General features: G+C 38.9%; 2 protein-coding genes across 11 annotated transcripts in view; both read right to left on the reverse strand.

Annotated features, from left to right (window-relative positions):
- Positions 1 to 1,486: 1,486 nt before the first annotated feature.
- sdsl (serine dehydratase-like) lies at positions 1,487 to 8,214 on the reverse strand. The gene is made up of 9 exons (XM_067480898.1): positions 8,070 to 8,214; positions 6,476 to 6,643; positions 6,250 to 6,286; positions 6,001 to 6,140; positions 5,750 to 5,838; positions 5,401 to 5,634; positions 5,134 to 5,264; positions 4,845 to 4,931; positions 1,487 to 4,168 (listed from the first exon to the last, which is right to left on the reverse strand). Exons 2-9 carry the CDS (start codon positions 6,638 to 6,640, stop codon positions 4,065 to 4,067), a joined length of 987 nt encoding a protein of 328 aa, XP_067336999.1. The 5' UTR covers positions 6,641 to 6,643; positions 8,070 to 8,214; the 3' UTR covers positions 1,487 to 4,064.
- Positions 8,215 to 8,446: 232 nt separating this feature from the next.
- The window catches only part of LOC137101223 (apoptosis-stimulating of p53 protein 1-like), a 41,766-nt gene continuing 30,424 nt past the window's right edge, over positions 8,447 to 19,788 (reverse strand). For 8 of the 10 annotated variants that reach the window (XM_067479347.1, XM_067479351.1, XM_067479344.1 and 5 more), the window contains 12 exons: positions 16,414 to 16,481; positions 15,850 to 16,060; positions 15,473 to 15,700; positions 15,148 to 15,363; positions 14,647 to 14,797; positions 14,504 to 14,541; positions 14,020 to 14,426; positions 13,621 to 13,758; positions 12,456 to 12,589; positions 11,873 to 12,039; positions 11,500 to 11,699; positions 8,447 to 10,293 (listed from right to left, as the gene is read on the reverse strand). In XM_067479347.1, the coding sequence (XP_067335448.1) occupies positions 10,252 to 10,293; positions 11,500 to 11,699; positions 11,873 to 12,039; positions 12,456 to 12,589; positions 13,621 to 13,758; positions 14,020 to 14,426; positions 14,504 to 14,541; positions 14,647 to 14,797; positions 15,148 to 15,363; positions 15,473 to 15,700; positions 15,850 to 16,060; positions 16,414 to 16,481 (2,000 nt within the window). In that variant the 3' untranslated portion in view covers positions 8,447 to 10,251. The remainder of the gene's footprint in view (positions 10,294 to 11,499; positions 11,700 to 11,872; positions 12,040 to 12,455; positions 12,590 to 13,620; positions 13,759 to 14,019; positions 14,427 to 14,503; positions 14,542 to 14,646; positions 14,798 to 15,147; positions 15,364 to 15,472; positions 15,701 to 15,849; positions 16,061 to 16,413; positions 16,482 to 19,788) is intronic. The other 2 variants (XM_067479346.1, XR_010911004.1) reach the window with 2 other exon arrangements.

Here is a 19,788-nt window from a genome sequence, read left to right on the forward strand (position 1 = left end):
AGACAGATAGTACAACAGTTTAATAACATCATTTAAACAACAGTATTAAGGTGTTATTGTTTTAGATGATAATGCAATTACAGGTCAATAATGATGTTAGTCAGCCAAATGCTGACTAACTTAGCCTGCTGTACATTTTAGGTGGCTGAATTATTTAAATGTATCAGAATATGTTATAGCATACAGCATACAGCACTGATGCTGCTTTGGTGCTTTAGGTTCTTCAGCTGTCACATAGAGTACGTATAAAACCGTACCTAAGGTTCAGAAGGCAGCCTTCCACCTTCCAGCATGTCATAAAGGGTGGCTATAAGAAACAGGAGTGACTTGGTTTTAAAGAATGAAAGACTTCTTAGGGAGGCAAAAGTATTCCTGATATTTGTGTGCCTAAACCTAACCTTCTCAACACACGACAGCAATGGTGACACCATGGGGCATGAGTGGAAGCTACTGGGAGGTAGAAGGTTGTCTACATTAGCATAACTATGGGCTGATAAGAGCCAAAACCAGCTCATGATTCCTTTCTTGTGCAGTGCTTCTGCAGCTTATATCTTAACCAAATGAAAGGCTATTTAGGTTGGCTAAGGTTAGATGCTAATACAGCTTACATAGCATTAAGGAAAACTGTCCTACTTCAAACACAATCATCTGCAAAACAGAAAAACAAGCAGCACCTTTATTGCTTCGTGCAATACAATATCTACTTCACATTATTTAGTGCTACTGGTTCACCCACTACTTCAGTTGTTAATCATCCCTTGATTGCTGATGGCTGGGAAAAAACACGGCAGCACTTAGGCTGCTACTCTGAAAATCAACAGTAAGTGTTTTGTGCACCTGAGAACTAAAGAGCAAGAGGCTTTGCCTACACTCAGCCCACTTATGGTCATCAGTCATTAAAGCAGAAATCTATCCCACAAGTGGCAGGTATGCATTTCATCATTGATGGCAGCCTAAATCCAGCAGAATGTACTGTAGCACAGTCACAATTATCAGATCAGAAAGTGACATTATTGTTTTCTAAATGCAGCGACAAGTTCGTAGAGGTTTTCTGGGAATCGTGGCATCGTAGGAATTGTAGGATGTCTATATAAAAAATGTATACATCTCCAAACAATCTAATGTAACAGCAAACCGGACTAAGCCTAACAAAATAATGGGGTCTAGGTATGTAAAAATGTCAAAGGTTGGTGTGACCTCATCACCTGTGTAATTGTTTTTACTTTTGTTCTGCCCAAACCTGCTCATAGCATAAAAGATGCTACACCAAAACAACTTGTATGTGTTATGTTAGAATTGCTTTAATACCTTCAGGAACCTGTATTTATTCTAGTCTGGTCCAAATTCCCCTCTGTGCTGCTGCACTCAACCCATTTCCTTGTGGTTCATTAAACCATTATTCATTTCTATCTAATGAAATTGTAATCAAGCTCATCCCGCTATTGCAGCCTTTGTTAGTCAGAAAAAACACTACTGCGTGCTTGCCTACAATTTAAACATAAAATTTATTGTATCAAGAATCCAAGTGTATTTTTTCAGCTTCCAATAACATGCAACAATTTTGTATTGTATTAATGGTAAACCTGTTGTTTCAAAAGAATTATGTAAGAAAACATAAAGTTTCATTTTGAGGTTCAGTTTATACCCCTATGCCCGTCATCAGGTTGCCATGGATACATACAGCAGCTGCTGAGCTCTACCTTCTGATTTCCTGTCATAAACATGAGCAAATGTTACCTGATCAAGATATTTGTTAAACCATGTCTGTACCCTTATTCTCTTCCTCTCTGATTTTAGAGACAGAGCATGAATATTTATGTTTGGCATGATGCTAAAGTGGGATTTATACAGGACATTTTATAGTTTAAGATAAGCCGAACTATGGATATGAAAGAACAAACTGAGAACTATGTACATGAGCTACATATCTGAAAGAAATACTCTTTTGGAAGGATGTGATGGCTTATCAGAGCTGCACAAAGCTCGTGCATTACGCTTTGGCTGTATTCTCCAAAGTTGCCTTATGGGTACCTGACCTTAACATCACTACTTTATATTGCCACATTTGATATACAAATTCAAGAGTAGTTACTGTAAAAACCTTATAACCAATGTTGTCAATTACAAACAAAGAACGTGCCAAAAAATCTAAACATTTTACAAAATAACATGTACAAATGATAATCGAGATCAAAGTAGGGCTTTGTTCTCAATAAGCTATATATACTCAACCTGTAAGGTTGCATTTGTCTCAGTCAGTTGTTATAAGTTGTGCCTGCAAAGCATTTTGTTAGGAGTAAGTTCAGAGTGTTACTGTAAAGAAATTATCATTGGACACCTGTGAGACACACAATTAGTTTTAGATGTTATTTTAAGACTTAAATTATGCCTGCATGTACAGGGAGTATGGCTATATTTTTCAGGAGTCGCATTTTAAGGATGCTTAACAAACAAGGACAAAAACAAATTAGTTCACATAACTTGTACTTTTAGGCATCCATACACAAACACATGAACATTAACATGCCTTGTTTCCTCTCCTCCACTCATTCTTGTTTACTTTGTGCTATTTTTAGCTGCAGCTCTGCTCAGATGCCCTCTGCTGGGCTCATCAAAGTAAGCTCCTTCTTGTTGTCATAGAAATGAGCCTGCCACATCCATTAGCTTTGCCGTGTGCTGGCTGCTCCAGTCACATTCCCCCGATCACCAGAGGAGGGAGCACAGCTGCAGGTTGAATAGAATGAGCTGAACAGGTAGATGATTTAGACTAATTGCTTATCGTTTAAAAACAGTAGTGGATCAGATGACAGAGCATCGAGTTGCATTTCAGAATTTCTGAAGACTGCATGGACAATATGAAGTCATCACCACTCTCTGTCTGACCTTGAAGTGTTAACACAGCCTGCGCTCTGGGAATAATACATTTCATTGAGCCTGTTGCTGCTATGCAGCTGCAGAGAAATTAGCACAGCACACACTGCAATTGGATCAGAGATGTTTCATAACTGTAATACACTGATTTATGTTACCTTTTTCAGTCCAGGCTTGCAGGGATGCTTAGCAACAAGCATCTATTGTGATGCTTTTTATATATGTAAATGTCAAATAAAGGTCATGGCAGACACATTGTATATTTATGGTAAATAATTATACAATCTACAATCTATCTACACATCTATCAAGATGCTTTGTAAAAGACATTTATGGAAGTGATTATGATCTGAGCATATTTCTTCCTTGTACTCTTTGTGACTGGCTTATGCAATTTTCTAAGAGTTACAAAGCAAACACCGTCAACAAGTTGTTAAACTCTCTCCAGTGACACAGGCTCAATGGTGAGGAGCAGTTTCCATGGCAATAGCTTCCTACATATAACACAAATTGACTGGACTACTAAATTTAATGTGTTGGTGAACATGGCATCAAACAATACAGAGTTTGTTGTTTCCATTTTGCTTTTGGGAAACAATCCAAGACTGCAAATGGATCCACAACAAGGACAATAGAATTTGGAGCAGTGTCCGCAAATGAAAATATGACAAATCAAATGTTGTAGAACATCCCTGCTGCAGTAAAATGAGATGAACACGTAGCTTTATTACATTAAATTGTACATTGTTTAATGTGCAGTCTGACTGAGATTCTACCTTGTTTTTGAACAGTAAACTCTGACACCACCATGTGGAGAAACTGTGTAATTGCACACTGACCGTTAAGTGAGCTGAAAAACATTTATTCACCATTGAAACCAAAGCATTAAATGAATTAGGTAATTGCAATTGCAGGGATTTATTCAATAATTTTCTTTATGCAACTTTGATATTATAGGAAGAACTAGTTCATAATAGTTTTGATTTTGGATTTTGACAGTAAATTTTCAATTTTATGCATTGTTGTGTTTTTTACAGAATCCATTTTTTCCATCCGTCCTCACATCATGAAGTGAGCTAGTGGAACGAACTTTTATCAGTTCCAGCCAAATATTGTTAAATCATGCAGAAACACATTTATTGCTAATAATCCACACACTCACTCTAATGCAAGCATATCTGCACATGCAGCAGTTAGGGCCTTATTTTGTGTTTGAGGTTGGCAAGTTGCTCCATGTTGATGCTGCTGCCGCCGCACACGATCACCAACAGGGGGCCCAAGCAACTGGGCAAACGACCTAAGGAAAGTTACTTTAATTGATGCAGTTTTTAAAAATTATGTCACAAGGTTTAAAATCTTAAACACTGCTGTCATCAGTGTCCTCAGATGTTCATGTGCATAAAAACAAAAACTGCAATACGACTTCTACAATTTTCAACTTGCTTTCTATGGTTTTAGTTTATGATGTAAATGTACATTAATTCTTTTAAAGGAAGCCTTCAATGATTTGGAATTTGCTTCTTTTGGTTTTAATTTAGGTAGTAAATGTACATAAATCCCATTACTTTCCATTGACTTCCCTTCATCAAAATATTTCTCTACCTCTAGCTGAAAAATGCTTCCAGGTGACATCACCTTGAGGGGTTTTTCATCAATAAGAGTTCAGATTATGTCATCTGGAGGAGCTCTGGAAAAGCTGGTTGACTATAATTACAAATTATGAGCGACGAGATGACATAATCTGAAATAAAGGTTTCTCCAAGCGTTTTACAGCTAGAAAAGACATATTTAAATATAGGAAAGTCAAAGGTAAGGTTACATGTAATACCAAAACTAAAACCAAAAGAAGCAAATTCAAAATCCGTGAAGGTGTCCTTTCAATATGAAGTGAGAGGACATTAGTACTACACCTAATTTTCCTACTTAGGTGCTTCAGTAAATCTTCAGTAAGATAATGGTTTGAGAAGATTTACCTTCATCCTGTAATCTTTGTATAAGTCCACTGTAGATGGCTGCTAGTGCTGCTCCACACGCCATCTCCACCAGCACACGCTCCTCGTCTGTGATACAAAACACAAGCATCGAGTGTTAACAAGTGCATCAAAGTAAAAAGGAGGACACTAAATCCTTCATAGGGATTATGGAATTGATTCTGGTCAAAAAAACCTTGCATGAGTGTTGATTTTCTAGGATTAAGATGTTAATTAGTTCTGGGAAAGTTCCTAAGAACACAAAAAGAAACAGTTGGAAGCCCACACTAACCGAGGAATGTTTCCATGGCATGCAGAGCATGCTGGTCAGTCACCAGTTCAGAGATAATTGTCAGGTCGCTGCTCTGGCTGTATTCAAAAGCTTTCTTGCAGACTGTCTTTGCACCGAGACATTTAGCCTCACTGTGTTGAAAAAAAAAAGAAAGGGAGACAATAGAGTCAATTTGTCTGCAGACTTTTGGATTTTAGAGCAAGGCCAAAAGGGAAAAAAGGAATAAAACATTAACTTCTTTAATCTGTAAATTCTTTTAAGTCTAACCTAGTGATGTCATCCAAGGTGATGATCCTCCCTGCTTTAACAGCAGCGTTAAAACAGTCAGCCCCCACCGTCTCCATGGCAATTATGGGTACATCCTTCCAGCCTACATCCTTCAGGCCCTGTATGACCCCACAGAGGAGTCCTCCTCCGCCCACAGACACCAGCACAGCTCCAGGCTTCACACCAGGACCCAGAGAGTCTGCAGCCTCTGAGATCATAGTGGCATGGCCCTGCCTGTGTGTGTGTGTGTGTGTGGACAGACGCATACACAGGAAGTGAAGTTTTGCAGTGGATTTATTTATGCTGCATTGCAGACAGTTACCACTTTAACTGTAATGAATGTTTCTACCAGAGAAGAGGGTGATCAAATGGTGGGACATAGGTGAGTCCTTCAGTTTCTGCCAGTCTGTGAGCTTCCGTGTTGGCATCATCCCAAACCTAAGAAGAGACAGTTTGGACTTTATTGTCTCTTCAAACCCTTTCAGTGTTTTTTCTTCTTTCACAGAGTGAAAGAAATCAAAATGCATTGTTGATCCCATGTGAGCTGGCATGTGGAACACAAAGATGAAACTCAGACATAAACTTTACATTCAGCTTTACCTTTCCTGTAATCTTGACTGTAGCTCCCTGATCTTGGAGTCTCTGAACAACCAGCCGAGGAGAAGAGGATGGAACTACAATGGTGGCTGACACACCCATTTTTTTGGCTACATAGGCTGCAGCCAACCCTGCATTACCACCTAGACAAAAGCCATGTCATGATTGATTACATCAGAACCAGTCTATTTCTTTTATTGCGGCTGTTTTTGTTGTACATATCAACATGCGGTATAACAGCAAAGATGTCACCTGACGCGCAGACAACTCCTTTGGACTGTCTGGCCAGCTGCAGAGGAGAGCAATTATGTGAGTAATGACAGGTCTTTATCTCCCAGCAGCTTCTGTATGCAGACTGCAGAGTTTGTCCATATTGGCCTTTAATTAAAATTACTAATCAAACAGTTGTTGTTTATTATATGTATAAAAGGACAAACCGCTCTTGTACGAGCATCAGCAGAGGGGACACAGTATCTACCTGCTGGCAGAGGTGTCCGATGCCACGGACTTTGAAGGAACCAGAGGGCTGAGAGTTCTCCATCTTTAGATAGACGGTTGTTCCCACCCGTTTGGACATGTTGACACTCTCCAGCAGTGGTGTGTTCAGGTGGAAATGCTCTGCCATTGTGCAACTACAGTACATTCACTGAATGGCAAACGAAGTGTTAGACAGCTACCGAGTATAATATTATTACATAGATGCTTATTATAGGAGGGATATCTGATAAAAGCAGAAAAAGCTTATTTCACATATTTTTACTCTTAATTGGTATCAAAATCCTTGTTGCTGCTGTTTGACCTACAGTATTATGTGCATGGTATTATAAATGCTGCCTTCAAGGCAGCTGGGAACAAACCAAATATTTTGAAACTCATGTTCACATGAAACTTTGTGAAAACTTAATCCTAATCCTGAGGTAAGGATTTGCTGACCTTTATTAAAGATTCTCTACAAGGTGATTTCACTACAATGAAGGAAACTTGTGAAGGAAAGTGAACCACGAACCACTGGTCCATGGACAACTACCTTACCAACTGAGCTACAGCCACCACATTATATGTTATATATTATATATTATATGCCTGAGATATTCTAAATACGTTTTAACTCGAGTACTGAAGTTAAATACTGATTTGAAAATGTTTTCTTTTTCTATTTACCAAGTAAATTATGTTACTTGGTAAATATTTACAATTTTAATAGATAACATTATTAAATTAATTCTAATAAATCAAATAAAGACAAATAAGTGATCATGAATTATTATAGGTCAAGACAAAACCAAAGTGTCAGTAATGTTAAGGTAAACTGCCTGCATTATTCACACACACATACCTGCATGAATACGTTGATTCAAGTATATGATGAACCTTATTTTGAAATAGGCTATTCTGATCTCACTTAAGTCACCTACTACTACTATTGCGATTAATATACCCAAGCCAATTATTTTCTATAGAATGCCAAATTGCTTCAATATAACAAAAAAAACCCCCAAATGGATCAATGTTCTGAAATCACATGAATTCTTAATAACATCAGTAAACTCAGCTGAGCGGCCTTCACATTTGCACCACAATGACACCCTGTATCCCCAGACTGTCCAATCAGACAAGAAAAAAGTCCCCAAAATAATAACATATAAAATTAATACTAATTATTTTTACTTATTTGTATAATTACTTTTTAAGCAATGCACATATATTATTGCACATATATTTCCCGACATATTCAACTGACTGCTCTGAAATACAAACCTATGCTTTGTCTTATTGTCCTCATGCTAATTAATTGTGGACCATCTCTGACAGTGAGGGAACTAAAGGGACCAAAAAAAAAATAGAAATCTTAAAACCTGCATACTCAGTAACGGTGAACCATATCTGTTCTGTCTTTTGCTTTTCAAAGAATTCTTCTGGTATTATGTCTTAAAGTTGGTAACTTGACAAATACTGACAGGTACTTTAAATTACTTTGTATCTGTTTCAACATATTTAGCTGATAGCAAGAGGAACCTTTACACAAACTCATTTCAAACCAGTGCACAAACAGACAATCTGGGTAAACATACCTGTGAAGAGCCAGCTGTCAGTGTTGAATGAGCTGTGAACTTTAGTTCCCCTCTAAAGTCCACAGTAACCCCCCCACAGGCTTGAATGTGTGTGTGTGTGTGTGTGTGTGTGTGTGTGTTTGTGTGTGTGTTTGTGTGCCTGAGAGACAAAGAGCGGCTAGAGTTTGCTAGAGAAAGTGAGCCATTGTTAATTACCTTTTTATTGCATTGGTTAATCATTTATTATTCTATATGTATTTTCTAATCAAATGTACTCATTGGACTGATTCCAAAGCATCAGCTGGTAGAGCTGCATCACTTTTATTCAATCTTTTTTTATTTTACATAAACTTCCTTTAGAAGCCTGAGTAAGTCAGTGATAGTCATGTCGAGGCACATTTCTTCGTAGGGATTATAACTTTTATTATTATTATTATTGTACATTAGCAAGTTGCATATACAGTACATAAAGTGATGGTACACACTCCTCGGAACAATGTACAGTTCTCACATCAAACATTACTCAACTTATTGCTTTGTATTTTAAGCAGCAGGTGCAGGAAAAGAAATGTCGCTTTACACCTTCCTGTCCACTGGGGGACAACAGTGAGCTGCTTCAGCATGGACATAAAGAGAGGAAATAAGAGAAGTGTGTCCTCGTAATAATAGTTCTAATAAAAAAAGTTATGGTCTGAATAAAACAAAAAATATGATGGGATTATGACCTTTATACAACAACTGAACTGTTTAAATGTGAGAGAAAAAACAGAGATGAGAAAAAGTCAAGTCACTTTTTTTGATTTTTGATTCACTCTGGGTTATTTTAGCTGCGTTTGCACTGGTCCACATTATAGTGAAGATCAACCAGAATTTCCCATCTGCTTAGAGCTTCATGTTTGGATGTAATAATTATACCAGTAAAAAAAATTCCTGTGGCTACTTTGTACCAGTCAGAACAGGATCTTACAATAATCATCAAAATAAACAATCCTAAAAGTGTACTGTATATATAATATTCTGAGCCCTAGGTTTGTTTGCACATGCTACAATGAAGATTATTGTAATGTTAAAAGGCTTTTCTGGTTTGTCGAAGTGACACATTGTAACCACAGATGGGAAACACTGGTTATACGTTTTTTTGTTTAGGATCCTGGTGCCACGCGTGAACCAGACTCAATCTAGTCAAGCTGTGTGTGGACATGTGTAAAGACTAATAGTTTTCCCTCAAACATTGTCATCCAATTCCTTTTCCTTCTCCTCCATATTTAAATACATTTTCTACATTCTTGTCTTCCAGCAACCAGTTAAAATGACACCATACACCAGTGCTGAGTCAGTATAAATACAGAATACAGAAGAACTGTTGTGATATTAGCTCAGGCGCCATTTATCGAACACTTGCATGGATGTATCCATCATGTTTCCTGACTAACACTTGCTCATACCTGCTCCATCAACAACAACAGAACAGACAAAAGCCCTCTTGCTTTAACACACATCTGTTCTCTCTCTTCTCACATTCCTGTTTCCAGCATCACTTTCACATTTCACAACTCACACATACGTTCAACTGAACTAATCTGTAACTTTACTGCATTTAAAATCTTCGCACCACACAGTGTGAAGTAGGTATCATACTAAGTTTGCTGCCATTGAGAAAGAGCACACCCTGCTGCAACGCTGTTAACAAGCTTTATAAAGATTGTTTTTTAATTAACACCATAAAAAAATCGAGTGGCATTCAAAGAGAGGATGAATACTGGGATAAAAGTGAGATAGAGTTTTATAATTTAAAGCACAGTGTATTGTGCTATTGTGTTTAAACAAAAATTTGCATTTTTAAAAAAAATTCAACTTGTTTCATGCATTTGAACTCTGAACTCTTCTGAAGCTGTCAAAAAGGCTGCTCAAAATCTGATTCAAGCAATTTTCTTTGCCGCAAAGCAGTGAAAGCATATTTTGATTTTAAGTGTCTCTTTGTTTCCAGCATTTCATTTGGACAAAACCAAAAACACGTTAAACAAATACCGAGCTTTATCTCTTTTTCTTTCTTTCTTCCCTCTCTCTGCCTCCTCACTACCTCCATATTTATCCTCTTCACTTTTCGGGCAATTCGTCTGTCCACACGCTGCTTCTGCTGTTCATCTTCGATGTGTGCATGCAACCCTCTCTGTGAATGTGCATGGGGCTCTGGATCTGGTCTTTATGCCAATGAGCGCTGTCTGGGTTTGATCCTTGGATACAGCTGGGCAGAGAGAGAGAGAGAGAGAGAGAGAGAGAGAGAGAGAGAGAAGGTCGGTAAATCATGTTAACATTGTTCAAAAAGCACTTGAACATAATGATCATAGGAATAAATGTGCTACTTAATACACTTACTTAATCCTCTAGTGAATAATCTTACTTAATTCACCTTCTGGAATGAGTATTGATGACACACTTTGTTTAATGTAAACTGAACCGTTACATGTACTACTGTAAATGTACAGACACTACATCCATTTATTTTCTTACACTGAGGCATTACAATTTATACTCTGTGGGTGCAGCTGCATGGATGGGGCTGTAAAGCACTGCAGTGACAGTTTTATTAAAGCTAGATAGTTCAGTTTTACTGATACAAAAATATATTGCGGGGCAGCCTGAGACCTAAATTGAACTGTGCACGAAAGCACAAAAATTGTCTAGTAAAGAATAATAAAAACACACTCAAAATTGCAAAGAAATAGCATTCAATTAGGATTAAAGTTTTGTTCAACTCAAAAACAATAATCATCTAAAGGTGGAAATTTGAAATACACTAAGAAAATCTATTCCTTGTTCTTTTACTTACTGTATTATTACATTTGTCAAATTACTGGTATTCACATAACCTGCATAGTTGTCCTTTATGTGTAAAAGTGTGAGCTGCTACACTCCTGCTGCACCTAGAAATGGGTGCAGCAGGAGTTTCAAGCTTGTATTTTTTTCTGCATGATGAGGTGGTGTATAGTTTTAGCAGTGCTTAGCATTTCAAAAGTATGCAAAGTGGGGCCCAGTTTTGCCTCTTAGAAAACCACACACATGAGAGCACATGAGAGTAAAGTGTAAAGCATGGTTTAAAGTGAGTGTTTTCCTGGTGTAGTGTACTGTAAACTACATCAGCTCGTTAGGCTACATAGCTGGATAGCTAGCTAAATAGCTGACCTATGAGAATATCGTCTAAGGCTAAGAAGTAACATGCTTAGTTTATGGGGTTATACTGTGCAACCCACGATAATAAGAGTACAGTAAAGTGGACCAAGCCGCACTGAAGAAACTGTTTCTGTACCTTTACAACAAGCCTTCAAGTAAAATGAGTTGAAATGCCCAAACGAGTGAATTACATGAATATAAACACTGTAGACAGGCAGCCTACATATGTTTCTGTTAGGTGCACATATTCACAGTGATGTGTATTTTGTGTTCTCCTCACCCCCAACAGGTTTCTAGGTACGTATCCCTCCCGGTCATTAAGTCGTGCCCACCACCACTCTGTCTCAGTGTCGTCACGGCGACGCAAAATGGTGAGAGCATCACCCTCACTGAAGGACAGCTCGTCAGTCTGCTGGGCTGTGTAGTCCCACAGAGCATAGACCAAGCCTTTGTTCATCACGCCCATCTTTTCCTGCACACCTGACAGATACAGCATGATATATAGTTACCAGTGGAGAGAGTAGGTGTTAGTTGGCATAATTATTTTATTGTCGTGTAATTTTGAAAGAGCATTTTCCTCCTTCTCCCCTGTCGGCTTAGTTAAACCTATCGGGTTTAGTTTCGGCGCCATCTGCTTCTCTCTATTTACCTACCATAGAGAAACTGAGAGCACTGTGTGTAGCCCTCCTCCATTTCTTCACATTTGTCTGCTGCTGTTTCAACATCGCTAATTGTTGTGGCAAAAATAGCCGCCCCAGACTCCACCAGCATCTTACAGAGGTGGACGCTGTTACATGAAGCCGCACAGTGCAGAGGAGTCCTGGGAGGAAGAACATTCAAATATGACTTGGTTACCCTGCTAGATACATTCACACCTTTTGATAAAGATAGAAAAAAAAATGCCAGTAATGCACTTGTCTTATACCCACTGGGCTAAACACAGTAGGTGTCATCATAAAACAGGCTGACACTAAATAAACATGAATTCAGTCGGCTGCACCAGTGATTGACTTTTGAGTACAGAACCTCATTAGACTTGGTAATCTCTCCCTTTAATACTGCTAAGGCAGTTGAGTCAAAAACCAATTTAGAAATGCAATTATCTTTGTCATTGTTCAACTGAGCATAGCTCCAGCACCGCAGCCTCAGAGTGTGTTTATTACTACCTGTAGTCCTTCAGCAGACACTGTTATCATGAACTAGTTAATGTGTTAGCGATTAAATAAAGGTACTGACCACCCGTCACTGTCAGCTGCATTTACGTTCACTCCAAAGTCCAGCAGAAACTTAACAATATGGTGATGGCCAGCACAGACAGCATTATGAAGAGGAGTTATGCCTTCATCATTAGGCATACTGGGATTTTCCACCTTAAAGATAGAGATAAGGAGAAAATCTGTCAAATCATTAGAATCGCCTCAATAAATTCTTACAATAAATGCTTGCACTAATTACTGTCTATTGTATCTAAAGCAAGAAATATCAATATTCCTATCAGCTTTGAGAAACTCTTGTAGAAAACATGACAGTGCCTGCTTTCACTGTGGATGGTGCAATAGTGGATTTTTGGAAATCTTGGAAACTGTTGAGTTGCTGAGCCTTTGGTGCCTCGGGGTATGATAATGCCAAACTTGTACAAGATGTGAGGCATCTGGATGTTTCCCTGAGAGTATCAGCTAGAGTTTACAGAGCCTCAGCAGAGTTCTGAAGAGTCAGTAAGCACTTTTGTCCAGTATCCAAGTGATAGATGTCAGGGGTAGACTGGGATTTACATCTGAAGATGAAAGGCTTTGTTCTCTGCAGCTCTGTGCTGTTGTTAACACACTGCATTACAGAGTATTAGTGTGTCTTAACCATAAGTCTGCACACCTGACAACTGAGACCACTCTCTCATGACAGTATTGCTGAGGATGAAAAATATTTTACTTAATTTGTGTTGTCCTGAAGGTACTGAACTTTAAACTCATCTAGTTAATGGTAAATCTGTCGAGGCAATCTGTGCGTGGGTGCACAATTGTTGGCATGTAAAAAGATTCTTCTGTTACATAAGGGCATGAGCATTTTTTTATTCAATGCAGGAAAGTAAAAAAAAAATCAAACAAATTTAAAAGATGGAACCTGAAAATATTTTATTTTTGTTCAAAATGCTGCTGCTCTTCCCAGGCCAGTGCCGAGAATCTAAATGGGGAAATCTCTCTTTAGATTTTTGTCTTTATGAAGTTTTGTGGGTATGTTTTCCTAATGTTCTTAAAAAGCATAATTGTGGTTTGGAGCCCTGTCATAATGAGTTCAAATAATAAATAGCCGTCTTGATTTTAGCTCTGCACAAATATAATAACATTTACGAAGATGTATTCTAAAATACAAAATGCTGCAATTGCAACTTAATACTATGTTTTACCTCATATATAATTCTTTGCACTAGATCAAACTCTCCCTCTAATGATGCATCCAGCAGTAGAGCTAGAGGGTTAAACTTGACCCGCAGACCATGGCCTGTTCGCTCTGATGATGGCTTCTTCAGATTGGTTCGTTTAACCTGCAGTACAGATGCAGAAAGAAGCAGGTAAGTGTTGACATTTCTAAACAGGACCTGCCAGGTCAGTAATTACTGCATAATCTGCACGTGAGCTTTTTCAAAGAACAATATTTTTTGACTATGTTTGCAGTATCATGTAAAAAAACAACAAAAAAAGGAAACACAACAAATTTGTTGACTGCAGAAACAACTGAGATGTGGTGTTTATCAGATTCATTGGAAGAGAGATTTGTCTACAGGTTTATAGTTAGCCTACAGTACCTTAGGCAAAGAATTTGGTGCTGGAGGTGATGGAGGGGGAGCAGTGTGGCCTGCAGCACTGGGATTGGGACTAGAACCTCTCTGGTTGTTATTGTTCTGGTCCTCTGGTTTACTGGTTGCAGGTGAAGTGCTTGGTTGTGTCACTGGAGACACATTATTGGTAGTTTCTGGTGTTGCTGCTGCTAATTTTGTCGTCTCTTTGGATGTTTCGGCAGCAACAGAAGGAGGGGACAAGCGTCGAGTATCAGAGTTCAGGTTTTGGCCCTCGTCTTCCACAGCTGCCGTGCTGACATGCTTGTCACCAGGTTCGACATTGCCGTTAGCTGTATGAATGTTGTCCATGTCACTCAACAGGCAGTCGGGCTGATAGAAAGTACTGCCTGGAATAAAAATTGACACAGGAGATTCTGGCATCATCATTTAGACCCAGCGATGCCACTTGCCTGTTCTGAGGCCAAACCACATCATCATATTTCTGTCTTACCTGAAACTCCTTCCATGCCTCCCGCCAGCGTGTTAAACCTGCGCAACAGAGATCACCATGCAGCTTCAGTGTTTACTCTTTGGAAATCAGTTCCTAACACATCTGCTTTATGTTACTGGGGAGAAACAGCACAACACACAAACCTCTGATACAGCAGTTTTTGAATGTTTGGTCCCTGTGGACCCTCAGGTTCAGTGATAGAGCTCCTTTTCTTCAGGGGTCGTGGGGCATTGCTGAGGCGCCGACGGAGAACCTCCAGGTCAGCATCACTCTGGTAACGCAGCTGAGAGTGAGCTGCAACAAAAACATGTCAGAGTGGAAGCGTGTAATGTTTAAACCTACACATTTATTCTTATTGTTAACTTTCTGTATTTTAGCAAAATATACCACAAATTTTACCAGAGATATTATCACAAGCAAACTTAATGAAAAATTAATAATGAAAAATATAAAGTTGTAATGTAGTAATCCCTCACACAATCAATTACCATAACTCATCCTCATCGTCAGCTACATAAGTAATTTTCTCCTTTTCAGCCAATGTACATTTGCAAAACGTACAAAGGCAAAAGTGTGATGCAAAAGTGTGATTGTGCATGTCAACACATTTTTGTATTCACATTTTTACATCCTGTGATACCTACCGACAGGAGTGAGCTTAGTGGGACTGAGGGGACGAGGGATGTTGTCCACACTGGGTGGAGGGACAGTTTGAGCATCACTGCCTTCTCCTCCTCCTTTCCCCCCTTCTTTATCTATAACATCCTCTGCACCTGCTTTTGCACTTCCGCCTCCACTATGGAGGAAAGGGACAGGGGATGGAGAAGAGGAGGAGGTGGGGAGGATGGGTTTTCCATAGACTGGTGAGAGAAAAAGGACAGATATTGAGGTCCATTGTGAAGACTGCGACGGGATTCATTTTAATCTAAATTTGTGGAACAATCTGTAAAAACGTAAAAAGTCTCTTACCTGCTTTGACAGTCGTCCTGTTGCTGAGAGAGCCATAGTTTTTGGCCTGAGGTTGATGGAGGTACATGCTGTAAATGGAGCTGCTGTTCATAGTGGCGGGGCCCTTCCTGGGGGACTGGGGCCTGGACGGATGGTCTGGGACGTAAGGACGTACGGCCACAGCTGGAGGGGGATCTGTTCGCTCTGTCTGTGGGGGCAGCGAAGAGGGCTGTGTAGTGGTAGCTGAACCTAAAGAGAAGGAATACTTTGTTTTTCCACATATCTCCACAACAGATGAAAACATTTTAAAAAATTTATTAAGGTACTGCTTAAATAAAACCAGTCCAAATAAACCAAGTGACTTGTCAATTGAAAACCAGTCCTTATTCTTACATTACCTAGGCTTGAGTTTGGAGGGATAGAGATACGCTGTTGTATTTGTTGTGAGGTGGGGGATGAGGAGGAGGAGGATGAAGATGTGGCATTGGCAGCACTAGATCGAGACCAACCTAGTGTACCAGGGGCAGAACGGGGCAGGGAGCTAGTGGCACAGTGATGCCCTGCACCCTGATGGGTAGCACTGGGGTAGGTACCATAACCAGAGGGCAGCTAGTGGGATGGGGGATACATTGAAATGAAGAGAAAAAGAAAGAGACAATTTAAAAAACATTTTTGTTAAAGCATGACTACAAGACTGCTTTGGAAGAATATTTTTTCTCTCATGATATTTCTTGAGTTGTAAAGTTCACACAGTCATTTACTGCTTCAGCCTTTAAAGTCAGAAACAAAGGAGGACTCTGAAATAATAGTCTCAATGGAGCTTATAGCAAAATGATGAAAATTGTAATGTTTCTATGTGTCTATGTCTATGTCTTTATATTAAATGATGATGACAATTGTAATATCTTTTTACTGCCTGGTCTCATTTCAGTATTTAGTTAAGTCGAGTGTGAAAACCGTACCTGTTCTGGACTGTTGGTCCTCCAATCTGACACACTCTTACTGATGGTAGGCCATGATGCTTCATTAGCTAAATGAAGAGGGGGGGGTGAAGTGTTGAGGAAGGAACAAAGGTTACAACAGGAAAGATAATTAAGAGGCAAAGAGGATACAAAGGCAAATGACAACGTACCAGACAGTAATGTATAATGTAATATGTTATGGTGCCAGGAGGCTGAAAAGGATCTGGTTGCTCTTACGTTGAATCATTTAAATTCAACATGTGACTCATCTGTTACAATAAACAGGCCTAGCCCTAAAATGCAAAACCAGTGACTAAAATAAGAACCTACTGTATTATTATCATCCATGAATGTACTTCAAGAGGCTCCTGAAAAACAGTGCAGGTCACAGCTGTGTAGCTGACACCCAGTAGTGAACTTCATGCTCCATTACGCAGTCCACAGCATAACAATTGTGCAATATTTACAAGTGTCTCTAAGACATCAAGTTGTGTTTAAATTGGCTCAACATGTCTGAATTTCAATTAGCAAATACTACAATGTAATAAGATAAGTGCTAAATTACTTAACCACTGCTCTGCATGTTCATTTTGGTGATTTCAGTGTGTTCTCAGTTGAAAACATGTGTTTAACATCCTGTAAGTGGTACAGCAATAGGACAAGTCTCTCTGCTCATGATTGTGGCTGCAAAATTAAAGGGTATCATAGTTGTTATTGTGGCAACATCTGTAGCTGCTAATAAAAAGAGCAAACATTTATAGTAACTGAAAGTTGCAATGATATAATTAACTGCAAGTGAGAACTCGCTGTTTTGTTGTTGTCATCATAAGAATAAAACTGAATGGTTGGGAAAAACTTAAAACAATGGATTCCAAGCCCCCCAAATAACAAAGCTACTGGATTAAAATGGACTTTAGTGACTGTGGTAAAAGGCTAAGCTTAAAGCCAAAGCTCTGAGGTACTTGCTGGATATGTAAAGTAACAGTTTGACCCAGCGTCTGTCCCCACAGAGTTTGTGTCACATAACAAGTTCAACAAAACTCCAAAGTCACACCTCTGGTCAACTGCCAAATCTTCATCCACTGTTGCCAGATTCCTTGTGAGGATCCAAGAGGTCAGTGAGCTAGTTTAAGAGTTTCCAACAACCTCACTTTGTTGCACTTCCATATCTCAAGGGAGACAACTTTATAAATCTCAGCTTCCAGCTGGTAAATTTAAATAAATCCCATTCGACAGTATGCTGCTGTTAAGTGTGTTTAACATGCTCATTTTTGCCTATGAAAAATGTTAGTACAGCTGAGGATGGTACATATTTGGTGACAGACCGAAATAATAGACACATTTTACTTTTGACCTGATAATAGTACTAGAAAAGTCAGATGTTGCCAAAGCTGTTACAAAAGAAATTTCAAAATTGGTAGATTGACTGCTGGATAAACACTGCCAACCATTGAGCCAAACGCTTGGCTAAAAGTGTTTAAAAGCTTGTAAAATGTTATTTAATTTATCTAACATTAAATTTAAGCACCTGTCAGAGTTGGCTAGAATTCAGCTTCCATTGTCTCATCTCAAATTTAAACTGTTACCTAATGGTTCAGTCAAGCTCTCAGCTCTTGCACATACCAGACAAATGATTAACTATTGAACCCATCAGTGCAGTATTCTACACTGTGCAACCTGTTGACCTCAGGAAGACAACAGTCCCCACAGGAAAGAAAAGAGTCAACTCTGTGTGAGATGGAAACTTAGCTATCTGCCTGAGAGCCTGAAAAAGAAAAAGTCACCCAGCATTGTAGAGGAAAGACAGTACAGTTTAAAGCACTGGCACCATCACAGTACGTCCTGGTGCAAAAAGACAAAGCGTGGCTCAGGATCAGGTCACAGGATTTATGAAGCTATGAACTATGATCACTACTCAAGCCCCTTAGCTGCTAATGTAAGTCTTGATGATGATGTCAGGTAATAATGTTTGGAAATATTAAATGTAATTCATTAAATATGATTTAAGTCTTTGCCATCTTCTAACAAATATTTAAGTTATTATTACTAGTAACTATTTCTCTCTATCCTGTCGATATGCCTTTTCAAAGAGAAAAATACTTGATTCACTTCTATTCCAATGCTATTGAATTTATGTGGTATTTGTGGTTATGATTTTTGTTTTTATCCTCTATCGTGCATGTATTAGCATTCATGCTGTGGAACAGATACTCAGTGTTGGAGAGCTTTAATCCCCCTAATGACAGCACCAACAGCTGCTATAACCACACAACTCTGTCAATTAAAATCTCTCGTTATCTTTGTCACACAGGCACACACTCGGACACACACTCATTACACATGCTCTACTGTATATAGCTTCAAGTCCGCATACATCACACTTCCTCTCATTCATTTGTTGAGCCAGCCTGCCCAGCAGACTGTCGACATGACTTACAACAGTGTATTTACCACATTACATAAGCAGGGATAATAAATAGAGCTGTGACATTTGCTTTGCCTTCAAGTACACAATGGGATTTCTAACAGAGCCTGTTCAACACACTTTGCATACACTGTACACAAGTTAAACTATGCAATGTATAAATAGACTATTTATATATTATGTACTTCAATGAGCAAAATGAGAATGACCAGATACATAAAATTATAAATAAAAATATTTTCTGTACTTAATACATGAGTCTTCTCATATAACTCCTGCCAAAAGTTCAAAACTGTATGTCTTAGAATTTCCAAATATTTCATAATTATTACTGTACGTGGCCATCATTGGACAGAAAGCTAAAAAAAAGGATCAGGGTTAATATTACATTTAAATAACCCAGCCACGAAGGGCCACCCTGGTGCTGGTCCCAAGCCCAGATAAAATGGGAGGGTTGCGGCAGGAAGGGCATCCGGTGTAAAAAACCCCAAATGCCAAATCAGTGTGTAGAACACGTTTCGCTGTAGTGACCCCTGAAGGGACAAGCTGAATGCCAGTGATCTTTAGTATTAGATTTAAATAAAGTTAAGCTAAAACCAGGTAGGAAGATAGGAAGAAATAATTCTCAAGACCCCAGTGTCGGTTGCCCTCGGCTTATTTTCTCACGCTGGCCTTCTGAACCCAAACAGCTGCTCACTATCACATGTCTTGTTTGTGTCCTTATACACATGAATCTTACATTTTAGGTCATTTACTGGAGATGATTCAATTATGTCGTCTTGCCTAGCCATCTGTTCTTGTGTAGTTATACATGAACACTGCACAACATGCATAGTTTGAGTGCAACATTAAATTGTCTGGCCTAGGACTGAGATAACTTAAGTTTCAGGCTCATTAAAACATGTAATGGAATCAGGTAGAAAGTATTATGGATAAGACAAACTACACTA

Source organism: Channa argus, chromosome 16, assembly GCF_033026475.1.
Source record: "Channa argus isolate prfri chromosome 16, Channa argus male v1.0, whole genome shotgun sequence".
NCBI classification, from domain to species: Eukaryota; Metazoa; Chordata; class Actinopteri; order Anabantiformes; family Channidae; genus Channa; species Channa argus.

What these genes read in the sequence shown, in the direction of transcription:
- sdsl (XM_067480898.1), bottom strand. Translation starts at nt 6,640, where the DNA reads ATGTACTGTAGTTGCACAATGGCAGAGCATTTCCACCTGAACACACCA. An exon ending in TCGGACACCTCTGCCAGCAG is followed by an intron (nt 6,287 to 6,475) that starts GTAGATACTGTG and finishes TCTCCTCTGCAG; the next exon opens with CTGGCCAGACAGTCCAAAGG. An exon ending in TTTGATCACCCTCTTCTCTG is followed by an intron (nt 5,635 to 5,749) that starts GTAGAAACATTC and finishes ACACACACACAG; the next exon opens with GCAGGGCCATGCCACTATGA.